Source organism: Sarcophilus harrisii, chromosome 1 (genome assembly GCF_902635505.1).
Source record: "Sarcophilus harrisii chromosome 1, mSarHar1.11, whole genome shotgun sequence".
Classification (NCBI taxonomy): Eukaryota; Metazoa; Chordata; class Mammalia; order Dasyuromorphia; family Dasyuridae; genus Sarcophilus; species Sarcophilus harrisii.
The window spans coordinates 507991584-508018861 of record NC_045426.1 but is presented as its reverse complement, the minus strand read 5'-3'; the positions used below and the strand labels follow the sequence as shown (position 1 = coordinate 508018861).

The following is a 27278-nucleotide window of genomic DNA, read 5'->3' as shown; positions in this document are numbered from 1 at the left end:
TTTAACATACTTAACATGTATTAGTCAATCTGCCATCTAAGGGAGGGAGTGGAGGGAAGAAGGGGAAAAATTGGAAGGTTTTGTTCAATGCTGAAAAATTACCTATGCATATATCTTGTAAATAAAAAGCCCCCCCCCCCCAATACAGTTGACCAAATTGGGGGGAAGGGGCAGGGAGCTTCCTTTAAGAAAACAGTAGAATTGGCCAAGTGGAAAAGGAGGTACAAAAGCTAACTCAAGAAAATAAGTTAGAATTGGGCAAGTAGAAACTAATGAATCTATGAGACATCAAGAATCAGTCAAACAAAATCAAAAGAATTAAAGAATAAAAGAAAATATAAAATATCTCACGGTAAAAATAGCTGACTTGGAAAATGGATCCAAGAGAAATACTTTAAGAATTATCTGAAAGTCATCATCAAAAAAAAGAGCCTAGACAGCATCTTTCAACTGATATCCTGGAATACAAGGTTAAAATAGTAGTTAAAAGAATCCAATGATCACTTCTTGAAAGAAGTTCCCCAAATGAAATATTGTAGGCAAATTCCAGAACTATGAAGTCAAGGAGAAAGTACTGCAAGCAATCAGAAAAAAAAATTCAAATATCAAGTCAGGATTACACAGGATTTAGCAGCTTCTGTATTAAGGATTGGGCTACTTGGAATATGATATTCTGGAAGACAAAGGAGCTTGGATTGCAACCAAGGATCAACAACCCAGAAAAATTGAGTATGGTCTTTTAGGGAAAAGATAAACATTCAGTGAAATAGGGAATTTTCAAATTTTCCTGATGAAAAGACCAGAGTTGAACAGAAAATTCAATCTTCGTAAATAAAATTCAAGAAAAACAAGAAAATGTAAATGGGAAAGGAAAAAAATCAACCATTATTTGATATGTTAAAATGTTTACTTCCCTACATAAGGAAGATGATACATATAGCTCATTAAATTAATCATATTTACTTTTTAATATTTTCTAAATACATACAGAGGTAGTTTTTAGTATTCATCTTTGCAAAACCTTGTGTTCCAAATTTTTCTCCTCCTCCTCTTCACTGTCCAAAAGACAGGAAACAATCTAATATAGGTTAAACAAGTGTAGTTCTTCTAAACGTTTCCATATTCATCATGCTTCATAAGAAGAATCAGATCAAAAAGGAAAAAAAAACAATTTTTAAAAAAGCAAGCAAACAGCAACAAAGTTGAAAATAACTGCTTTTATCCACATTCAGTCTTCATAATTCTCTCTCTGGATGCAGATCTCATTGTTGAAAAGAAGTCCATCACGTTGATCACCATTAAATCTTGTTGCCAAGTACAATGTTCTCTTGGTTCTGCTCACTTCACTCAATATCAGTTCATATAAGTCTTTTCAAGCTTTTCTGAAATCAGCCTGCACATCATTTTTTACAAAACAATAATATCCTATTACTTTCAATTCCCCAATTGATGAGTATCCACTCAGTTTCCAATTCATTGACGCTACAAAAAGGGCTTCTACAAATATTTTTGCACATGTGGGTCCTTTTCCCCTTTGATGATCTCTTTGGATTATAGAGATGCTACTGGATCAAAGGGTTTGCCCAGTTTGATAATCCTTTGGGCATAATTCCAAATTGCTCTCTAGAATGATTAGATCATTTTGCAACTCCACCAACAATGTATTAGTGTACCAGTTTTCCCCCATTGCCTCTATCATTCATCATTATGTTCTCTCATTGAGAAGTCTGAAGTGGCACTTAAGTTTTCTTAATTTGCATTTCTACAATCAATAGTAATTTAGAGCATTTAAGTGAGTTAGAGAAAGAAATAGACGGCAAAACTATGCTAGTGAAGGACCTCAATTTCCCCCTCTCAGATCTAGAAAAATGTAATCACAAAATAAGCAACAAAGAAGTTAATGAGGTGACTAGAATTTTATTTTTATTTATTTATTTATTATTATTATTATTATTATTGATTTCTGAGATTTAAATGATCACACTGAATTTTTAATTTACCCTCAGCCCTCTGAGGATGTTCTGAGATGCTTTTTTTTTTTTTCACATGTCCAAACAGTTATTTTGCTGTATAAAAAGAGTTGGACTTTGAAGTAGTGTACAATTAGCTTGTGAAGGAAATAAAACATGCAGGCAGACAAAAATGGAGGGATTGGGAATTCTACGTAGTGGTTCATAGTCATCTCCCAGAGTTCTTTCCCTGGGTATAGCTGGTTCAGTTCATTATTCCTCTATTGGAACTGATTTGGTTCATCTCATTGTTGAAGTGGGCCACGTCCATCAGAATTGATGTTGTTGAAGTAAATAATGATCTTCTGGTTCTGCTTATTGGTGAATAGAATTTTAGAAAAGTTAGATAGATATTCCTCTGGAGAAAATTGAATGGGATTGAAAGGAATCTACCTTTTTCTCAGTAGTACGTGGCACCCACACAAAAACTGACCATGTATTAGAGCATAAAAACCTTTTAGTCAAATGCAGAAAGGTAGAAAGATTAAATTTGTCCTGTTCAGATCATGATGCAGTAAAAACATGCAATAAAGGGCCATGGAAAGATAGAATAAAAATTAATTGGAAACTAATCTAATCCTAAAGAATGAGTGATTCAAAAAACAAATCATTGAAACAATAATTTCATCCAAAAGAATGATAATAATGAGATAACATACCTAAATTTATGAAATGCAGCCAAATTACTTTTTTAGGGGAAATTTTATATCTCTAAATTATTATAGGAATAAAATACATAGAGGAGCATGCAACTAAGAAAGCTAGAAAAAGAACAAATTAATCAATTAAATGCCAGGTTAGAAATGTTGAAAATCAAAGATTAATAAAATTGAAAGAAAACTATTGATTGACCTAATAAATGAAACTAAGAGCCTGTTTTATGAAAATAAAAATAATGAAATATTGTTAAATTTTATTTAAAAAAAAAAGCCAAATTACCAAAAACAAATAGGGTTAATTCAGCACCAATGAAGAGGAAATTAAAGCAATAATTAGGTGCTATTTTGCCTAATTGTATGCCAATAAATCTGACATTCTAAATGAAATGGATGTATGTTTACAGATTAACAGAAGAGGAAATAAAATACTTAATCCCATTTTAGAAAAAATTGAACAAGCCTGCAATGAAGTCTCCAGGGCTAGATGGATTTACTAGTGAATTCTATCAGACATTTAAAGAACAAATAATTCCAAATACTGTATAAACTATTTGTAGTTTAAAAAAAAAAAAAAAAAGCTCTTCCCAAGTACAAAACTCTTACCTGAGTCCTACCAAATTCCTTTTATGACATAAATATGGTATTGATACCTAAACCATGAAGAGTCATCAATTTGTACATCAATTTCCCTAATGAATTTTAATGCAAAAAATTTAAATGAAATATTAACAAAGAGATTGCAGCAATTTATTACCAGGATAATATCCTTATCCCAGGTGGGTTTTATTCAGTAGTAGGAAAATTATCAGAATAATTGATCATATCAAACAAAAATAAAAGAACTAATATGATTATCTCAATAGATGCCAAAAAAGCTTTTGACAAAATACACCAATTCCTATTAAAAACACTAATGATAATGGAATGAACAAAAAGGCATTCCTTAAAATTAATAAGCAGTATCTATCTAAAACCGTTAGCAAGTATTGTTAGCTTTCCCAATAAGACCAGGAAATAAGGATCCCCGTTATCAACACTAATATTCAATATTGTACTGGAAATGTTAGCTTAAGCAATAAGAGAAGAAAAAGAAATTGAAGGAATTAAAATAGGCCAATGAGGAAACAAAACTATCTAATGGTATGATATAATTAGAAAATCCTAGAGAATTAACTAAAATTATTTGAAATTAACAATTATCAATCATTCATAAGTAGGTTGAATTAATAAAAATGACAATTTTACCTAAATTTCTTTATTCAGTTCTATATCAATTCCCAAAAAAAAAAGAAAAAAAAAAAGAAAAAATAAAAACAAAATTCATCTAGAAGAACAAAAAGTCAGGAATATCAAGGGAATTAATAAAAAAAGGATAGGGAAGAGGAAAAGATGAGTCTCTGAGAATCATTATGGTAGAGTGGGAATAGCACTAAATTTAAACTAAAGAAGATTCTTGTTACAAAAGCAATTTGTTTCACCTCTCTAAGATAATACATGTAAAAGCCTTAAATTATGCATTTTAATTGTTTTTGTTATGAAAGAGGTTATCTTATACAGAAAAATCTTTGAAATTTAATATGTGAAATTTGTATGTACTTCACAAGGTGATAAGTAGATAGAAGCAGGATTAGAAGAATTCCAAGAATTTAAGAAAATCCTGGAAAGCATTAAGATGTCTAGCTAGCTAGCCTTTTTTTTTTTTTTTTTTTTTTTTTTTTTTTTAGTATGAAGAAAAGGGAAAATATATCTAGCAAGTAATGAGCAGGAGGAATTGACATATAATTTAAATGTGGATGTAATTGAAAGAGAGCATTAAATGTATTAAAGAAAAAAAAATTTGAAGCGGATGGAGAACATGATCAAGATAGGTGACTGGACCTGCCCAACACATGCTCCCTCCTATTTTTCTTGTAGGATATCCTAGTAGCTACACTAGCTTACTGATCCTATGAGTGGCAGTAGGTTGACAGCTGGTAGAAATGATGCCTCTCTGGAAAGGCTATATTGAAAACAACCTACAGTAGTTTGATCAGTGTTGCTCCTCTGATTACTGATGAGTGTTTCAATAATAGTTGCTGCTGGTGTTGAAGAAGATAGGTCCCTTTTCCACAGTGAAAAATGCTGCTGGGCCAAGGGGGCTTAGTGGTTTGTAGAATATAACTATTCCCAAGGTTTCACTGGACTGTTTCCTCATTGTTTATGAGGAGATGGTGGTTCTGGTGACAGTCGTTTGACTTGTCTGGGATATGCTGCCTACTGTTCTGTTTTGAATGATAATAAAAATGGTCATATATAGGAATGAAAACAGCAGTCAAGGGAAAGTAATTTTAAAAAACCAGAAGTTATCTTCACCATACTTATCTTGATACAGTGGTCAAAATATAATGCAGAGAAAAGTTTAATTAATTTGTCATGTTTCTTAGATCAGGGTTTATTAATATTTTAATTTTTCAAATGAAATAATATTTGTAAAGTACTTAATACAGTACTTGACTTAAAAAGAACTATGCTTATTTCCCTACCCCCTTAAAAAAAGACACTAAAACAAATAGTATCACTAAATACATTCATTACATTCAAGAAGCAAGATTTTGACCTGTTGGTGTTGGTGAAATTTGTTTTTCAGAATAGGCATTCACAACCTCAAAGCCATATTTTTAATATCAAGATTCTTTTAAAGGAACTATAAATCAGAAGAGAATGAATGCCCTCCAAATATCATTCAATTTTTGGTCACTAAAGTTTGTGTTTAACATTGCCATGACCATCTTTATTTTGGTCTTAAATGTAATTTTTTTTGTCACATGATATATTTTGTGATTTTTTTTTCCTAATTAAATGTATAATATATATATAATACGCATTATATATATATATATCTTTTTACATATTGTTAACTGTACTTTAAGCTTTATTGATGTTAAAATTATGATAATACATTTTTTTTTAAATTTAATAGCCTTTTATTTACAGGATATATGCATGGGTAACTTTACAGCATTAACAATTGCCAAACCTCTTGTTCCAATTTTTCACCTCTTACCCCCCCACCCCCTCCCCTAGATGGCAGGATGACCAGTAGATGTTAAATATATTAAAATATAAATTAGATACACAATAAGTATACATGACCAAAACGTTATTTTGCTGTACAAAAAGAATCAGACTCTGAAATATTGTACAATTAGCTTGTGAAGGAAATCAAAAATGCATATGGGCATAAATATAGGGATTAGGAATTCAGTGTAATGGTTTTTAGTCATCTTCCAGAGTTCTTTTTCTGGGCGTAGCTGGTTCAGTTCATTACTGCTCCATTGGAAATGATTTGGTTGATCTCATTGCTGAGGATGGCCTGGTCCATCAGAACTGGTCATCATATAGTATTGTTGTTGAAGTATATAATGATCTCCTGGTCCTGCTCATTTCACTCAGCATCAGTTCGTGTAAGTCTCTCCAGGCCTTTCTGAAATCATCCTGTTGGTCATTTCTTACAGAACAATAATATTCCATAATATTCATATACCACAATTTATTCAGCCATTCTCCAACTGATGGACATCCATTCAGTTTCCAGTTTTTAGCCACTACAAAAAGGGCTGCCACAAACATTCGTGCACATACAGGTCCCTTTCCCTTCTTTATGATCTCTTTGGGATATAAGCCCAGTAGTAACACTGCTGGATCAAAGGGTATGCACAGTTTGATAACTTTTTGAGCATAGTTCCAAACTACTCTCCAAAATGGTTGGATTCGTTCACAACTCCACCAACAGTGCATCAATGTCCCAGTTTTCCCGCATCCCCTCCAACAATCATATGATAATACATTTCTAGCATAGTTTAAAATTTCAGTTTTATGCCAGCTAGCCCCCTACATTAACATCTGAAATGTACTAAGAATATTCTTTAAATCCCGTTCCTCTATTTTGTCTTCCCTTGATTTTCTAATGGCTGAATGACTTTCTTTATGCTGTTTTTCTTTCTTTCAGCAATGCGGCCACTTAGCATGTCTCACAGTTTTGACTTGTCAGGTAAAAAAAAAAAAGAAAACACTTCAACACCTGACATGAGTTTTGTGATTTTTGTGAAACACATTTCACTCATTTGCTTGTTTAAACATGTATCAAAAAGAAAATTGAAGGGCTTCTTTCAAGCCAGTCAGTGAAATAAAAGATTCAGTCTATTTGATTATTACAAAATTTTGAGGAAAATCTCTTTTATATATCTTTATTTTGACAAATTACATTTCCACCAAATGATATTTCTAGATTTCTTTTCTCCTTGTTCTATTAAAACCCTAAAATCATAAGGGAGCTATAGGGATTTTTATCGTGTTCCAAATGTGAATTACAAAGCTCAACATAGTTACTTAAGTTAGATTAAAATTCAGTGAGATTACTAGCTTTGAGCTTTGATTTATAATGTTAATTACTCCTTTATAATTTAATTGTGAATTAGGTATATAAAATTAACTTTAAATTATTAATATAAATTACAACATATTAGTTAATCATGAATCAAATCAAATGGTGTGTTCACATATTTTAAAACATCTTAAAATCTTTAAGACATGTTTCTGTGTATAGTTACTATTAAACATAAGATATGAAATGTGCCTCAACATTTTGCAGAATTTCTCTTGTTTACCTTAGCATAAATTGTCTGTTAATAAACTATTGGCACATCTTGAATACAAAATCACATACTAACTAAAGTAGTGAAATATCAATGTAATAATATGTTTTTGAGGAGACTAAAATAGGATGCCCCACTCTAATATATTCTAGAGTTGTACCACAATAAACTCCTTTCAATTTCCATTTAGGTAATATTTTCAGTTTTGATTTTAATGCCAGTTTATTTTTATCGTAAATTACAAATTCTTCATTTGATAAAATAGTTATGGTACTTAAATTTGATTATTTGACTGACTACTGAAGAGCTCTTCTTTTTCTTTGTTCATTTGATAAATATTAATTTAGCAGCCATTTTCCGGAAGCAGTATCATCCTAGAAAATTTGATATGAAAAGGAGAATCCAAGGCTTTTGAGTGCTTGTTGAGTATGTCTTTGTTACTGCAAATGTCCAGAACTGGCTACTCTCTAAAGCAATTGGCTGAATGAAATCCAATATAATTAAAAATAAAATCTGCAGAACGTTAAGTAATAAGAATAATTGTTACTTGATATCATCAGTTACATCTAGACAGTAAACATCTAGACAGTTTAGAAATTTACTTTGGATACTATCTAATAAATATTAGATATGGTTGGCTCATCTGAACATCATATATCTGTTTATATGCCAATTAATTATCTATATTTGATGTAGATAGTTTGGAGAAGAATGACTCGATTGAAACAAAAGCCTGTATTTTCTATGTAGAAGAGTAGCCAATACTTTTTATGTCATTGCTTGACATTTATTATGTGAGTTTATGGTTTCTAATGATTGTTTTGTTTTCTCTGGTATTTTAAAATGTATTTTCTATGAATGATTTCTCTTTGAACAAAGCCATGTTCTAAGACTATGAACTGAAAACCTTGATCCATTTTATTAACCTAAATTCAAAAAGTGAAAATCCATTTCCTTTTTACTAATTATTTCAAGATTTCTGTTGAATTAAAAGAAGTGAACTCTTATTAGGTCTGTTTATTACTAGTGAATAAACCTTTACAGCATATTCAATAAATCTTAATTTTATGACTCAGATGTATAAAAATTGTATGTATTAAAATTTCAAAGTATATATTCTCAAGTCTTTTAGTAATTATACAATTTTAGAGTTGGAAGGAATTTCAGCATCCATCTAGTTCTACTTATAGCCCAAGGTGGCGGAAAAATCTCTGCAGTATTTTTCACAAATTGTCATGCAGCAACAGCTTCCAACAGCTTCCAACAAGACTTCCAACAGGGAACATTTGTCCTTTCAGGGAACCCATTCCACTTTTTGCTAAATAATTGATAAAAAAATGTTTCTAGATATCAACCTAAATTTTCCTCTTTGCTACTGCTTCTGCTTCTCTGGGTCTGAATAAGTCTATTGTATCATGATACCACTTCTTATACTTGAAAATAACTCATAAAAAAGAAGCCTTGTCTTCTGACTTGTCTCCCCAATTCCTTCAACCAATTTACATATAGCATGATTGGAGTCTTTTGCCATCCTATGGATCAATGGTATCAAACTTAAATAGAAACGGGGACCATATACATAAAGATTCCGGTGGACTATATGTTGACTTAGTTTTAAAATATGATATTATCTATGTTTTGTTACATTTGTACTTGTGAGATATTTCCCAAATACATTTTTATTTGGTTCCTGCCACAGTTGAAAATTAGAGTCATATGTGGGGTCACTTTTTTCTAAGCTAGCCTAAACACAATACTTCACATGTGGTAGAACTACGACAGCCTTTCATTATTCAATATCATTGGGTTTATGATTGTTCAAGTAATATCAGTGTATAAAATTGGTAATAAATAAATGAAATGATTTGGCAATTTTGTATGAGCGCTTTGCTGTTCTATCAATCTCATTTTAAAACTAGGAGACCTTTTTTTTCCCAAAGCAAAAATCGGTTCTGTGATTTCATGAGTATAGGAAGCTCCTGGTAAAAACTATATCTAGATCTAGATCTATACTATCTCTCAAATTTGTGAGCTGAAAGAGTTATCAGGACCCAGAGAGGTTAAGGTTACACATCTACTGTGTAAATAAATATATGTCAGAAGTAGGACTTGAGCCCAGATCCTCATGACTCCAAAGCCAGGTCTCTCCACTACTGCATGTCTTATCTTTGACAGGAATATATATGTATATATATATATATATATATATAAGGAATTGTGATGGAGATGTAGATGTGTATATGTACATACATATTTGTCATATCTATTATTTTCCCAGTAATCTATAACTAAATATTAAAAACATTTGGAGCTTTTTATTCTATCTTACTAAATCTAGTATTTTGGTATTATACAAAATTTCTACTGTACCAATTTCAGTGAATGGACAGTAAGTTTATTGACAAGCTTTTAAACCTCTATTAACGTAGCATATGTTGTAGAGAGATAAAATAAAAAGCTTTTACATTTTCATTTTGAATTTAGGTATTTTTGTTCAGAGTTTTGATATATGTCATCATTTAATGGATTTAGGAATATTAATATTAATTCAGGAGTTCATCTATTTGACAACCATCATCATAATTATCACCATCATCATCAATAAACTTTCTTAAAGTATTTATTATGTGCCAATCCCTAACCTAAGCTAATGTGGTCCCTGCCTACAAATCCAGTAAGTGCCACGGGTAAAATGGTGGTGCCTTGATTGTAGAATCCTTAAATATCAGTTCATAGAAACATAAGAAAGCATCTAATAAAACCACCCTATTTAATGAAAGGTTATGTTGAAGAGTTTTATGAATCTTAAACTACTACCTAAATATGAATTTGTACTACTAGAATTAACTTTCCTGAACACACCCTAAATTATTTAAACTTTATTTTAATTATTTTGAAATCGTGTTTTTATCTTTTTCTCAGGTTTTCCTGAGAAGTTGAGTTCTAATTTGTTATCCCAGAAAATATGTAATAAAATTTATGACTGAGTAATATTTATACATGTTTGTTTCATCATTTAATTTACTTTTATTTACTTTTTATTTACAATGACATTTCAACATTAATATAGCATTAATATAAGGTAATAGTTTATTAATTTAGTACTTGTGTACTTTAGTATTGTGATCCTTATTTGAAAACTATTACTTTATTCCTTTAATGAATTTTCAATTAGTTTGGCCTTGATCCCATCTTTTCCCTAATTAATTTATCCATACACACACACACACACACACACACACACACACACACGTGAAAGACTATTGTCTTTGATGTAGAGGGTAGGGAAGAAGTCAAGCAAACTCAGCTTCTCAATGCCCCAGACAATTCTCTGAAGGCGTATTAACACGTAGTCCTGGGAAAGACCTTAATTTAGAAAGGCCTAGGTTACCTACTACATCTGGGGCCGTCTGCCAGTATAACTAGGGTTTAAATCCAGTTTTTTGTTTAGCCAGTAAAATCCATGTTCTATTAGCTAATAAAATCCAGATCTCTGTATTTGTAGAGAATGTTCCTTCCTAGAACCTTCTTATATTTGGCAATATCAAAAGTCCAGACAAATAGAATCTGTGTATATTTGTTAAGTACATATGCAGATGAATATATATGAATATACACATGGTTGTAGATTTAGACTTAGAAAAGATATGAGGGATCATTTAGCCCAATCCTCTCATTTTGTTATTAAGGAAACAGAGGCCCAGAAATGCAGAGCAACTTTCCAAGGTTAGAGAAGTATTAAACCGTAGAACCAAGATTTGTTATTAAACAGTAGAGCCCAGGTCTCTTCCCAACCACAATGTATCATTCAGTTCCTTTAAGAAGTGTACTTTAACTTTGCTCAACTACAAAATTAGGATAATAATTGCATCCACCTTGCAAGTCTATTTTGAGGACTAAATGATTATTTGTTTAAAAAAAAAAAGTACTTAGCAAAATGGCATATAGTAAGTGCTTTATAGTATTCCCTTCCCTTCAGGTTTAAATATTTTAAATCAAGCCTTGTCTTCATTTGTAACAGTACAGTGTTATGCTTAACAACAAAATTCATTTCTTCTTTTCTTCATCTGAACTCCATAGCCTCTTTACATAGAATAATTTTAGTATTTCTGGACTCCAGTGTTTACTTCTGTAAAATGAGTAGGTTAAATATCCAAGGTCTCTCTGATCTCTGTGTTCTAACTTAAAATATATGAATAAAGTAACATAGCCACAGTGTCTTTTAAATGGGATTTGCTAGTTATTTTTAAGTATAGTTATCTCATATAATCTTATATTCCAATAAAAAATTTTTGTCGTAATTTGAGATTAAAATCTGAAATTTTACATGGATAATTGTCTTTTTATGTGTTTCCAAATGCATGCATTATTTTAATTCCCTTTTTTAGATTATAACGTAATCTTTTCTGTGTCTTTTACCAGATGTAACTACTCCTGAATCTCCAAAGAAAGGGACAGAAGCTTCTGTGTTGAATGGTGGTTTAATACCACAAACAAAAACCAATGGTGTAAGTGGTCCACAAACAACAGTACAACGGAAGAAACTCCTCAAAGCTCCAACTTTAGCTGAACTGGACAGCTCTGAATCAGAGGTAAAGTATTGCAGCATTCTCCAACTTCAATATGATAAGTTTTCTTTTCAATTTAGGATTCTTGGACACTGCTAAAATAAAGTACTTCAACTGGTACTTGACATTTTTTAGTGTTCTAATTTCTTAACTAAGAAATAAAATTTCTTAGGATATTTATTGAGAAATGGAAAAATCATGCACAAAGTATTATGCTAGTCCTTAATGACAAGGATAAAACTGAAAAAGCACCAGAACTTAATGAACTTACTTCACTGGTGGTAATTAGTATAGCTAGGATTTAGATTGAGATCTCTTCTCGCTAATAGCTGTTCTTTTACCACTAAAATCCAGATCTTTCATCACAAACCATGTTTTTGTTTTTTTGCTGAGGCAGTTGGTGTTAAGTGACTTGCCCAGGGTTACACAGCTAGGAGTGTTGTGTCTGAGGTCAGATTTGAACTCAGGTCCTCCTGACTTCTGGGCTGGTGCTCTATCTACTGTGCCACCCAGCTGCCTCATAAAACATGTTTTAATGGCATTGGTCATGTAATCTCAGCTCATAAGAAAAAATTAGGATACTTCGCCAGAAAAATGAATAGAACAGAGTTCAAGGAAGAACTATTACATAAAATAAGGGAACCAAAATCATAGAGAAATAGTCTGTTATATGAGGTCAGGGAAAGTATTTCATCAGTGAAGGATTTTTATTACTGGCCTAGACCATTGAAGACATATTATATGTCTTGCCACTTAAAAGCCAACCCAGTAAATATTCACAGTTGCAGGGGTTATGTAGACACTGTGCTAAGCACTTTACAATTATTATTTCATTTGATCCTCACAACAGCCCTGGGAGGTAACAGTGCTGTTATCATGCACATTTTAAGGCAGAGTCACACATCTAATAAGTATAGTAGATGTCTGATTTGAACTCAGATCTTCCTGACTTTATACCTGCACTAACTAGTGCCCCTAGGGTCAAATTTTTATTAGAAACCTGTTATTAGGACACCTCCTCTTTTATGGAAATGTTCTCCAGAAACATTTTTGACTTAACGATCTCCACACAGATACCATCTAACTCACCCATCTATCCCCATACTAGCACTTTCTTTTTTGCTTTAGTGTTTGATTTTCATTTGGTTAAAATTTTCTTTCTCTTTCCACTTCGTTCCCCCTTTGGAAAAAAAATTTTTGTAAATTATAACAGATATGTTTAGTTGAGCAAAACAAAGTCCAAAGATGGTCATACCCGCAAATACTTGCACTTTGATTAGTGATTCCTCATTCATCCTCCGGAATTAGGGTTGGTCATTACCTTGATCATAATGCTTAAGGTTCAAAGTTGTTTGATTTTATAATTTTATTGTTATTGCATAAATTATTCTGTTGGCTTTGATCACTTCATTCTGCAGTATATAAATATAAATATTGTCATATAAATCTTTCCTTCAAGTTCCAACCAGAATCTCACTTTCTGCAAGAAGCTTTTCCAAATCTTCCTTAATGCCATTGTCTTAACTCTGAAATTACCACCAGTATATTCTATGTATGTCTTATTTGGACATGGTTGTTTGCATATTGTTTCCATATCAGACTGTGAGCTCCTGGAGAACAGGGATGTTTTTTGGATTTTTTTTTTTCCCTATATTCCCAGTGCTTGGCAAGATAAGCATGCTAGAGCTCTGTCCTGATCCCTCCCTTTTCTCTCTCACTCTACACATTTTCACTTGGTGACCATATCACTTCCTTTGGCTTTTATTATCTCTATGCATAGATGTGTCCCATTCTGGTTTAAACCTCATTTCTCTTCTTCAATACTTTTGAGAAATTTTGAACCATAATTCTATCTCTGCTGGATTCCCAGTAATGAGGAAGACAACATTCAAATAATTTTATTTTCCACCTGGTTGCAGTACTTCAGCATACACATTCATGTGCTGGGTACTTTTGTTCCCGACCCCCAATTTTTAGTTTCCTTTTGTATTTTATCTTCCTCCATTACATTGTAAGTTCCACAAGAGCAAAAGCTTTCTTTCTTTTTTGTCTTTCTATCTTCAGCCCTTAACCTAGTGGCTAGCACATAAATAAGTATAATATTAACATAATAAATGTTTACTGACTACTGAAATTCATATAGTAGCAATACATCTAAGCAAAACAATGTCCCACTGGATAAAGAGTGGGAGGGGAGATTACAAAAAGACTGAAAGGGTAGGAAGAGGATGGGTTGTAAAGAACTTTGAAGCAATTTACCAAACAAGATGCTGACAGTCTCAGTAGAAAAGATGGCATATGTGGGATATGTTATGGAGAACTTGATCACTAATTAGATGGGGTCAGGGATAACAAGAGGTTGAGATGCTAGATTGCTAGCCTAAGAAAAAGATGGTGCCCTCAAAATAATTGGAAAATTTGAAAGAGGAAATTTGGTTTTTTTGTTTGGTTTGGTTTGGTTTTTTTTTTGGTTTTTGAGTGGGAAGGAGAGTGATGGAATAAATAAGTTCAACTGTATCTGAAACATCAAGTTTGTCTGGTAAGCAGTTGGAAATATGATTATGAAGATCAGAAAGAATTTAGATAAGAACAAATGAATCTGAGAATCATCAAAATAGAGATGATAATTGAATCCATGGGAGATGGTGAGATCAAGAAGTAAAATAGTGTGGAGCAAGAATAGAAGAGGGAGATGACTGTGAAGGAACAGTCAGATAAGAAAGAAAACCTGGAAAATGTAATGTCAAGGAAACCTGGAGAGAAGAGAATATCAAGAAAAGAAGAAATTAACATGTGAAAAGCTACACAAAGTCAGGAAGAATGAGGATTGAGAAAAAGACATTAGATTTATCAAATGAGAAATCACTGGTAATTCTGGGGTAGACCAGTTTCAGTTTCAGCACAGGGGCATGTTGAAGAAATCCAAAATAGTGCAGCCAGGTGGGAAATGAAATTATTTGCATATTGTCTTCTCCATTACTGTGAATTCCTTTTCAGCAGATGGTTTAAAAATTTTTAGAGGCATTTTGTGAAACTCAGAAGAGAGATGAAAAAGAAAGTTAAAAGACTAGTGTGAAAGGAAGTAAAGACAGTTTTCTCAGCCACAAAAGGGAGAAAAGATATAGGATAATAACTAATGAGGGTTTATCGATAAATGAGATATCTCTGAAGATGGAGAAGACATGGGCATAGTAGACATTTGTAGACAAGTGAGAGTAAAGATGACAAAGGAGATGGTGTCTTGGAGAAGACTAGATGTAATAGCATTGTGCATGTTGAGAGGTTTAATTAGAAGTGCCACCTTTCATGTAAGACCAAGAGTAAAGGAGGAGATAGTGACAGATGGTATCTGGATGATAAGAGATGAAGAAGCAGGAATTCTTGGAGGATATATTCTCAAGATTGTCAGCTAAGAAAGTAGAAGGAGGGAGGGAGACCCATGGGATATTTGAAAAGGGATGAAAAGCTTTGAAGAAGGGCCTCTGGGGAGATGGATGGTAAGTTGATTAGGGAGCTTTAAAAGGATTGCCTTGCCATTGTGAGAGTCCAATTAAGATCATCCAATAGACTTGTGGTGGATCCTCTCCACATGGTTTAATGATTTTTTTTCCAGTTTCATGTAATATCATGTGTAGGAACAAAGACAGCTGATGGTAGGAATATTCCAAGGGTGAGACTTGGTAGCTTTGGTCTTTCATCATGAAGGCTTGAAAACCTCTATTTCATTGAATTTCCACCTTTTCCCTGAAGGATTATACTCAGTTTTGGTTGGTAAGTAATTGTTGATTGTAATTCTAGACCCATTGCACCAAGTAATATCATATTCCATCAGTCTTCTTTTTAAAGAGGAAATCTGTCTCCCATGGTATTATGATTGTCTTCAGTTATAAACTTACATGTACTATAGAATTATAGATTTAGAGCTAAAAGGGGATCTTACAGATCATTTACTTCAAAGTCATTTTAAAGATAAGAAAATTGAATCCCAGGTTTTTTGGTTTTGGGTTTTTTGTTTTTTTTGGGGGGGGGGGGTTAGCTGAGGCAATTGGGGTTAAGTGACTTGCCAAGGGTGAAACAGCTAAGAAGTGTTAAGGGCCTGACTCCTGACTTCAGAGGTGGTGCTCTATCCACTGCGCCACCTAACTGCTCCAAATCCCAAGTTTTGTAATTTTCATAGAACACAAAGATAGCAAATATAGCAGAGACAGGATTTGAACCTAGGTCCTATCTTTGATTACAAATTTGAATACTTTTAATTTACAATTATAAGCATGCCCTAGACTTTCTGCTACTTAGAATGCCATCAGTAGTGACCCAGGTGATTTTATTCAGCTCCCATTTTGCAGCTATTGATCTCACCATTTACTAATTTAGATTATTTCTGTGTACCATTCAAGTATTTTTATGTCAGGCTTTTTTATATGCCTTATCCTATTTTTAAAAACTTTGATGTTGTTATATCCTATCTTCTATTACTAACCTGTAACCTGCTTAGTTGAATTAAATCAAAAACATGGTTTTGATATCTGCAGGTTGACTGTACTGGAATGTCATCATTAACTGCTATACTACATTATTAACTATGTCCTATAAAGTTATAGAATTAGGATGTGTGGATTGAGATGCTTAAATTTTAAATATTAGCTCATAAAGTTTTAATTTAATTGTAGGCATGTTTCTAGAGTGGCCATGTAATGAAACAATGTAGTTTATATAAATATGATATATATAATTAATATATGTGTATATATATTAATGATCATTAATTTTCAAGTAAGGAAGTAAAATCTCTGAAAATAGTTACAACAAAATAGTTACAACAAAAATAGCTATCTTTGTAAAATACTTCTTCCCCACTGGGAAATGAATGTAAACTGTTTGCATTTTTGTTTTCTTCCTGGGTTATTTTTACCTTCTGAATCCAATTCTCCCTGTGCAACAAGAGAAATGTTTGGTTCTGCACACATATTTTCCTCCAGTAGAATGTAAACTCCTTAAGGTCAGGCATTATTTGCTTTTTGTCTTTGTATCTCCAATACCTGGCACATAGCCTATGATGTATAGTAGGTACTAAATAAATAAATATTTGTCAAATTAAAAGAATTACTGAATCAAATGCTTTAAAAAAAAAAAAAACCTTATAACAAGGGCAGATAGGTGGTGCAGTGGATAGAGCACCACCCCTGAAGTCGGAAGGACTTCAAATTTGGCCTTAACACTTAACACAGGGCCTGTATGATCCTGGGCAAGTCACTTAATCTGAGTTGCCTTAGCAAAAAAAAAAAACAAAAAACATATATACAGAACATATATACAGAATACAAAAAAAACATATATACAGAATGGGATTTTTACTCTGTACACCTTGAATTTGTGAATTGTGAATTGTGTGAGTGTAAAGATATGATCTTTTGTCAGAATATCATTTGTACTTTTCTCAAAGCTTCAATGAAAATGCCATCTTTTCATGTATATTTTATACAGTTTAGAAAGAAGATATGGGCCAGTAATTATTTGTAATTTTCTTGTTATCTTTTTTTGTAATACTAGATCTTTTATGAATCCTTTGTTAATCTTTTAATATTTAAGAATCGATTCTTCAAAGAAAGTTACATATATAAAAAACTAATGTTATAAATAACATTTTTGTTATTTGTGCTCATCTAGTAGGAGATGAAGGGAAAACATTGTGATATGAGACGAAAAAGAAAGGAGAAAAAGGGATCCTTGATAAGTGCCCTCATTTTTTGATTGAAATATGAGACAAGCTTTAGAAAAGGTACTACTGTGAGTGGGATAGTGAGTTGATTAGAATATTGTAAAAAGGATTGATTTGCTATTGTGAAGACCTAGCTGAGATAATGTAATACAGATTTGTAGCGGGTAGAGCTTCATGATTTTCCTCAGCTTCATTCAACATCAGATCAGTATAATTCATCTTAAGGCTGAGACTTGGCAGTAAAAGATCAGTGGTAGGATAAGGGGACAAAGGATTCAAGAAAGATTTGTAGAATTTGATTGCCTCATCAATGGATCAGAAAAAGAATGTAGCCAATTGTAGGATAAGGGGTTTAGAGTTTATGTGCAAAGTAGAACTACAACAGAGGTTAATCAGATTAAAGAATTCAGAGTTCTATGAACATAGAAGTGGATCAACTTACTTCCTAGTTCTACTCAATTTGTGTGTCAATTTGTAGAAGTTTCTTTGAATTTTTCACCTTTTTTGTTTCTTATAGAATAGTAATGTGAGGGACGGGTGCAAGACCCCCTTTCCCAAATTAATTTATCAGAGACATCTTCAGGTACAAAGAGAAAGCATTGATTTAATCCCTGCAGGGAGAGGCCCAGACACACCTGGGAGCCATCCCAACTCCTGCCATGTGCTCCTGGAACCTGGCCAGCTTCTGCCTTGTCCAGGACTTAAAAGCAAAAGACTGGAGCCTTCTCATTGGATAGACTAAAAGGATGGAACCCTCTTTGACTGGTGATCACCAATGTTGTCTACTTCCCAAAGGTCATTCGCTAAATTCGCGCTTCCTGCAATTTCACTAACTTCCTGTATCCCAGGGTTCGAAGTTCATCCCTCCAGAGATCATATGACACCCCCAGCCCTGGGAACAGGTATCATGTCATTCAATACTGAGAAATACTTCATCCAATCAGTCCCATTCAATAATATTCTATTACATTCATATGTTAGAATTTGATCAGTCTTATCTCCATAGATAGACAACTACTTTACCTCCAGTTTTTTTACAAATTATAAAAAGTGTTTTTTCTTCCTCTCTTTTGCCTCATGGTAGGGGGATAAGGAGCAGAGAGGCAATATGTGCAAATGTATAGATATACATGCATATGTGTGCACGTGCATACCTAGTAATGGCAATTCAAGATTAAACAGTTTGTACAATTTAGGTTTTTTCCAGTTGAATTCCAAATTATTTTTGTATCTAATTTTAGAGTGATTAAATTAATTTAGTTTTGTGTGGGATGGGTGCTAGATCCCCTTTTCCAAATTAATTAATCAGAGACATCTTCAGGTACATAAAGCATATATTTAATCCCTGCAGGGAGAGGCCCAGACACATCTGGGAGCCATCCCAACTCCCATCATGTGCCCCTGAACCTGACCAGCAGGAAGTTAATTAATACCCAATTAAATAGGAAAAGACCCAAGCCTTTTCATTGGATAGACTAAAAGGAAGTAATCAATGCTGTCTTCTTCCTGTGGGTCATGTCACTCCCTATAGGCATGACTTCTTGAGGGTTTGACCTTAGAAAACACGTGACTTCCTGCAGGGTTCAAAACTGGAAATAGATATCATGTGACTTAGGCCTAAAATCAGTACTGAGAAAACTTCATCCATTCAGTCCCATTCAGTTTTACCAGCAATGTATTGCCTCACCTCACTCACTACCAGCCTTTAAGACCAGTAAATTGTCTTACTCTTATAGAGAGCCAAAGAATAACAAATCTTGATTCTGCAGCAATTCAAAATGGAGAGCCTCCAGTCTTGATCTGCCCTTTTCTTTCCATCTAATCTGAATTCTTTGTGAACAGTCTCAGATGTCTTTTCAAAGATATCTCTTCAAAGTTCCATGACATCAGGCTGGGGTAATCCTGGGAAAATGTCTCATCTTACTTGGTTATCCTGAGGCATGGCTGGATTTCAATACAAGATTTCATCTCCATAATTAAACCCTAGAGAATGGATGAAGTCATTCAGTGAGTCCTGGGAGAGGGAAAAAAAAAGAGCAACCACTATAGAGCCTTAGGATACACCTACTATTACAGGTTGTGATAAGGATGATAATCCTGTCTGGAGACCTAAAGGCAGGAGGACCTGGTTGGAGTAAATCATTTCTGTTCTGGAAATATCAGTTGAACAAGTAAACTGCCTCTGGTACTGAAGTTTCATCTTGGGTTTGTAGTTTCTGTTCCTCCATCTCCAGATGTCTAGTGCCCCACTGATTTAATTGGTATATCTGATTGTTTCATACTAACAAATTGGGGAAAAGGGTAAGAGAGAGATTTTCCCTGGTAAGCTATTATGTCCTGGTTCTCCCATTACCATCCTAATGATAATTAAGGAAAAATGTACCAAATTACCTAGCAGAAATCAGTTTCTCTTCCTCATGTTTAGCTTAATCCCTTAAATAGGGGCTTCAATAAATAGGCAATAGCAAATAGTCGTTACTGTCAGCGAGAAGTGCCGTATAAGTCAATAACTAGAATTTTATGATATATTTTATACAGAATTAATCTCCTTTATTTTTCTCATATACTTTATATTTATACTGCTTTATATTTACTTTGGTAGAATTTGAAAATTCCTTTCAAAAATTTTTTCTAGGTTCTGAACCAAGAAGGAAGCTATGCTGCCAGTGTAACTCTTTAGAACTTCTACTTTGCCTTTTTTCAAAGAGGCCTGAGGGAGGGCCATATAATTTAGACCTAGAAAGGATCTCAAGTCCCTTTATTTTGGAGATAAGGAGACTAAGACTCCTAGAAGGAAAATTATTTCCCCTAGGTTACAAAGCTAATTAAGGGCAGGTCTAACCTTCTGAGTAGTATACTGACTCCAGGAAATGATTTCTCATTCCCTTTACTACTGTGCTTCCTCTTTTTTTTAAAAGTTTTCTACAACAACATACATTTATGTATCAGCTTTAGAGATAAGACTAGTTAATAAATTTCTATGAATTCATATCATCTCAATCCCCACCCTACTCCACCCCTTCCTCTCTTGGTCCTTTTATTTTTTTTTTTTGCCAGTAATAGCCAGGAAGAGGACTCAAAAGGCATTCACTTTATCTATTTTGTTGTTGTTGTTGTTGTTGTTGTTTTTAAAGCATTTTATTTTCAAAATATATACATAGTTTTCAAATTTCACTCCTGGAAAACCTTGTGTTCCAAATTTTTTGTTGTCTCCCCCTCACCCTCTTCCTTAGACAGCAAATAATTCAGTATATGTTAAATGTGCAGTTCTACACACATTTCCATAATTATCATGCTGCACAATAATAAGATCAAAAGGGGAAAAAATGAGAAAGAAAACAAAAAGCAAGCAAACAACAAAAAAAGTGAAAATACTATGTTGTCCACATGCAGTCCCCACAATCCTCTCTGTAAGGTGTAGATGGCTCTCTCCATCAAAAGTCCATTGGAAGTGGCCTGAATCACTTCATTGTTGAAAAGAGCCATATCCATCAGAATTGATCATCAACACATAATCTTGTTATTACCATGTACAGTGTTCTTTTGATTCTACTCACTTTACTTGGCATCAGTTCATGTAAGTCTCTCTAAGCCTTTCTAATTGTTTCTTATAGAATAATAATATTCCATAACATTCATATACCATAGATTATTCAGCTGCCCTTCAACCAGTGAGCATCCATTCAGTTTCCAGTTTCTTGCCACTACAAAGAGAGCTGCCACAAACATTTTTATATATGTTGGTCCCTTTCCCTCCTTTAATATCCCTTTTTGGGATATAGGCCCAATAGAGACACTGCTAGATCAAAGGGTATACACAGTTTGATAGCCCTTTGGGCAGAGTTCTATATTGCTCTCCAGAATGGTTGGATCATTTCACAACTCTACCAACAGTGTATTAATCCCTCAGTTTTCCATATCCCCTCTAATATTCACATTATCTTTTTCTGTCATCTTAGCCAATTTGAGAGGTGTGTAGTGTTACCTCAGAGTTGTCTTAATTTATATTTCTCTGATCAATAGTGATTTAGAGCATTTTTTCATGTGACTAGAAATCATTTTAATATCTTCATCTGAAAACAATATATTTTAAGACATTTTAAAGTTGATGGAAAATGTAGTATCTAGGACCTGTTAACACAGCTACCCTACTAATAATAATTCACTTTACTAATAATCTATTAGATATTTTCAGTTTTATTCAATTAGAACAAATTTTCAGTAAGACCAGTAGTTCAGGAGCTACCTAGAAGCTTGAAGTGTTGCCTAAATCCTGAACCTAGAATAAAACTTCACACAGCTAGAAAGTGTTAAGTGTCTGAGATCAGATTTGAACTCGGGTCCTCCTGACTTCAGTGCTGGTGCTCTATCCACTGTGCCATCTAGCTGCTCCCTAAACTTAATAATTTTTAACATCACAGTTGAACATTTTTGGGATTATTTTGCTTGGGAAGAGAGGTAGGACTGGAAGAGGCACCTTGGATGTTAGAAAGAATACTAGATTTGGAGGTAGAGAATGTCCTGACTCCTCTACAATGTGATACTGGGCAAATCATGTAATTTCTGTGGGCCTCATTTTTCCTTATTTGTAAGATGACTGTTGGATTATTTTACTGAAGTTATAGGAATAACATCTACCTCATGGAAAAACCACCATTGAGACTTAATTGTCTCAAAGGATTGGGGCAGGAACCATAATGTAGCTTTCTGGTGACCCAAGAACAAAAGCTAACCTCAAAAGAGTCAGCTCCTTCTTAGGTTTGACATACACATTTGTGAAGGGGTGCTCATTAGACTGCCAGCATGACTAACAAGAATCAGGGAATTTTCCTGGCTGAAAGGTGTTGTACCTTTGTTAAACAACTTTTTTTTTTTTTTTCACACAATACCTCAAACTTCCTTATGAGAACAGTCAGATGGATCTATGGATATCTCATTATGTTCAGCTCCTAAACCAGCACCACTAGTCCAGCCCGTCAGTCCTGACATACAACAATTTGTAAGGTGTCTTCCAGGCTGATGTGTTATCTTGCGACTCTTTGGGGTGAGGCTTGGCAAATCATGTATAGTCATTTTTTGAAAATAAATTCAACCACAGCCCATGTAACATGTTCTTAATAACAGTCCATTCCCAAAAGGTGCATTATTCTAATGCTTTTGCCTTGCTCTTCCTCCTTGAAATTCATGTGACCTACACTGTATCTGGGATAAAGATTTCACTTGTGTTGCTTGATTTGTTAAACATAGTCCAATGAGTATGGAAGGTCACTGCTCAACTCTCCTTTGTTTAAATATCATGATTTACACAGCTTATTCCCCTGCCCCCCAAATTTGCCGAGATTCTTTGTACTAGAGCTTGTTTGAATCTAATAATTTCAGATTCCAGTAGGTTTTAGGTAAAGCTTGTTTGTAGTGAACAACTAGGTAGCATTTTATTTCAAAATATATGCATTCACCCTTGTAAAACCTTTTGTTCCATACTTTTTCTCCCTCCCTTCTCCCGTTCCACCTTCCCTAGATAGCAAGAAGTTCAGTATATGTTAAATATGTGCAATTCTGCTATATATATTTCCACATTTATCATGCGCAAAAGAAAAATCGGATCAGTGAGGGGGAAAAATGAGGGGAAAAAAATCAAGCAAACAACAAAAGTGGTGAAAATATATTTCATGATCCGTATTCACTCCCCATAGTCTTCTTTCCCACTGGATTCAGATGGCTCTCTCCATCACAAGTCCATTGGAAGTAGTCTGAATCATTTCATTGTTGGAAATAGCCATGTCCATCAGAACTGATCGTCATATGATCTTGTTCCTGTGTACATTGTTCTCTTGGGTCTACTCATTTCACTTTTTTTTTTTTTTTTTTTTTTGGTTACTATTGCTGAGATAATAAAGAAAATTTATACTGAAGTTTGTCAAGATTTAACAGTAGGGAAGAAATGGCCTAGTTATAATTCTTTTCCCTCCAAACCTTGTTCTAGGAGGAGACGGTGCATAAGTCAGCAAGCAGCAGCAGCATATCTCCCTCTTTTCTGGAAGACCCTATACTAGAGGTTATGCCAAGCAAAAAGAGTAAGTATTAGTGTTCATATAGAATATTCTACATCACTACCATCATCTTCTTCATCATCATAACCATCATGCTTTAACGTTTGCAAAGTACTTTGCATATGTTATCTCATTTGATACTTATAACAACTTTGTGGGGTAGGTCTATTATTCCCATTTTATAGATGAGGAAACTGAAGCAGATTTAAATGAGTTGCCTAGAGTCACGTAGCTAATAAGTGTCTGAAGACCAAAAGCCCTGTTACGATACTGAGTTACCTTGAATAAATTAGAATAGCTACATAATAAATTGTATTTAATGCTTTATCAGAATATCTCAAGTATTTTGTGACTATTTGAGGTGTCAGAAGTGACATTGAAATTTTACCAGTCAGGAATATGTAATTCTTTTTCTAAGGCTGCTATCAGATAGAGCTGATATTAGACTTCAAGTTTCTTAATTACTAATTTCTTTTTAGTTTCACTACTTGGCCGCATATGGATAGTGCACCAGGCCTAGACTCAGAAAAACCAAGCTGAAATTAGATTTTCCAAATCCAAATTCCTAGAGCACATCATTTGAACTCTCTTTGCATTGTTTTTGTCAACTGTAAAATAGGGATACCTCCTAGAATTGTTGTAAGAATCAAATGAGATGATAATTGTAAAGTTTTTAACATAGTACCTGGTACTATATAGATATTAGCTATTGTTATTATTATAGTTATTATATTGTCTGATTTTACTTAAAGAAAATTATTTTACTTTTCATTTTGTCATATATTTTCATTTCTGACAAATCAAGTAGATCTCTATTAGCAGATAAACCTTCATGACTAATTACCAGTAAGACTTTTCCATATAAATTGGAATTATTTGTGTATCTTTGTATGATCTGAAACCTAATAATTCTGTACATTCAATCACATAGACACTAGAAGTATTTTTAAAATTATTCTAACATGCAAGAAGTTATGAAAGAACTGAATTCCCTAAAGTGATTTTAAATTCTTCAAGGTGACTTCCATGTGTCTCTGTAATTATTTTTTGTATAGTGCTCACTTTTTCTGTTCTGTATTTTGAACATGAGAATTCAGTTTTTTTTATTTCCTAAATGTTTCAATGTAATGTTTATATAAATATAAAGTTTAGGAAAACTTTCAGTAGATCTGATTTCATTTATACGGATACTCTCTTAAGACATACATATGATAATTGATCTATACTTTGTTATTCAGAATGACAGATATTCATGCCCTAATATGAGTCCTTTACAGGGGTTCAACTCAATCTTCCAGGTTTTCCTGCCTTTTGATTTTGCCAGGATACTACTGGATAATGTAGATTGTGAATCAGTTATGCACTCACTCTTACTATACAAATTGTTCAGAAAAATCTTATTGTAATTTCAATTAAATAAAACTAAATAAAAATAAAAAATAAAAAAATAATTAAAAATAAAAAATTTAATTTAATTTAAAAATAATTAAAAATAAAATAAATTAAAATTAAAATTAAAAATAAAAAAAACTAAATAAAAAAAAAAAGTTTTCACAAATTTAGAACTCCACAAACACTTTGTACTTTGTGTAACTGATATCTTCTTGAATTATGTATTTCTTTCCTGACAAACACTTTTCTTACTCGGGTCTTTTCCTGGAGATAGATTGTACCCTATTCATTCATATCCAACATTTCCCTCTAGGCTATGCTGGTCTGTAGTGAAAAGGTACATACTTAAAAATATAAGTCCTCTTAATATTGTCTCGCTATCATTTCTCTCCAAGAAGAAGTAGAGGGAAATTATAAAGGAAAAGAAAATCTTTTTAGGGATTTACAAATACATGTAACATTTCATTTGATTTTCTTTATGATTCCATTGGGAGGGTCTAGGGGCAAAAGGTAAAATTTATTTTGACAAGTTTTATTATTATATATCAAAAAGATAACTTGAATTTCCATTAACATTATTTGAGTGTTATTTTTTTTATTATTTTGTTTTTTTTTATTGAGTATTATTTTAAGTGTTTTATACATATGTGTGTGTAATGTGTAATTTAACTTAAATAGGTTATACCAATAATAGCATTTATATAATAACTTAAGGTTTATAAAACATTTTACCATGATCTAAGTTGGTCTTCAAACAATTCTATGAGAAACTATTATTTTATTTTACAGATGAGAAAATTGAGGCTAAAGATTTAAGCTATTTGCCTAGGAACACATATCTAGCAAGTGAATCAGAATTTGAACCCAGGTCTTCTTGATTGAGTCCACCACACCATTTACTGTACTATCTAGCTACTTCTCATAAGAAATGGGAACATTTTTTGTTATTTTTAGTTGGTATTTAAAAATTAAATTCTAAAGGGAAAGAGTCAGGTCAGAAAATAAATGCCCTTTAAAGCTATGATTTAAGGTTCTTTCAATGGGATAATCCCATCAGAGAATCAGCATCTTTGGCTTTGTTGTGATTTTTTTTCTTTCATCAAATCAATTGTGCAAGGTTTGCTTCGCAGACAGTGGAAAGAAGTACTAAATTAAAATTAAATATTCTAGCTTTTTTGTTTTCATAAAATCAGTGTACAATCATAGTGAATCTGAAACACTTCTTTTTAAAATTCTTTTTTTTTTTTAATTAAATTTTATTAGAGGTCCAGACTTGGAGTCACAAAGCCATTGTTCAAATACAAACCCAGATAATTGCTCTGGGTCATTTCACCACTCTGAGTCTGTTTTCTCTGATTCCTGTAAAGTGTAAAAATCACAAACTGTCTAATAATGATTATTTTGTAGTTTCTACTTCCCAGCCTGATTTTGTATGGGTGAGAATGAACTTCATAAACCTTTAAATAGCTGTATATACATGAACTGGCATCAAAACTCTGGTCAAGGAAAACTGTGATTCATTCATGAGAATGTAAGGATAAAAGTCTAGAATTCCAGATCCATTATTCTGTGCCTTAGTTTTTCCTCTTAGAAGGTAGACACTAATTTCCGGTGCCTATCTCTTAATAACTATTTGTCATGAAGTGGCTAAATCATTGTTATAATTTATTCTGACTATTTAAACTTAAAAGAAAATGGTTTTTCTGTCATTAATTTATCATGTACCTTTCTTGAAAGTTTTCCTTTATTGTAACTTGTGTCATCTATGCAAGACTTTATGTTCTCACATTTTCCCAAAACTCCCAAATAAAGAGCACTATTTACTAGAATATTTTTCTATTCATTGCCAGTGTAAGAAATATTAAAAAAAAAAAAATTAGAGCAGAGTGTTTTTTTAGGAGTCAGGGAGAAGGAGTCGGTGTTAAGAAAGCTAACTAATTTTGATTAAATCTTTAGTGCCTCCAAAATTCTTGCCCATATCATCAACACCCCAGCCAGAGAGACGGCAGCCACCCCAAAGACGACATTCCATTGAAAAGGAAACTCCCACCAACGTTAGACAGTTCCTGCCACCATCCAGACAGAGCTCCAGATCACTTGTAAGTAATAAAAAGACTAGAACTTCTTTTCAGGGGGATGAAATAAGTGTAGAGGTTTAAATATAAACATTTTGATGTAAAAGAAATAAAAATAACATCTAAGTAAAGAATCAATATTCTCTATTAGCAAAATTAAAAGTTTTCAGTG

At 33.0% G+C, this 27278-nt stretch overlaps 1 protein-coding gene across 4 annotated transcripts in view; it reads left to right on the top strand.

Annotated features, from left to right (window-relative positions):
- SPIRE1 (spire type actin nucleation factor 1) overlaps window positions 1–27278 on the top strand; it is a 148949-nt gene that overhangs the window by 109382 nt on the left and 12289 nt on the right. For 2 of the 4 annotated variants that reach the window (XM_031946663.1, XM_031946661.1), the window contains exons 9-12: window positions 6657–6698; window positions 11725–11894; window positions 23573–23663; window positions 26988–27130. In XM_031946663.1, the coding sequence (XP_031802523.1) occupies window positions 6657–6698; window positions 11725–11894; window positions 23573–23663; window positions 26988–27130 (446 nt within the window). The remainder of the gene's footprint in view (window positions 1–6656; window positions 6699–11724; window positions 11895–23572; window positions 23664–26987; window positions 27131–27278) is intronic. The other 2 variants (XM_031946662.1, XM_031946660.1) reach the window with 1 other exon arrangement.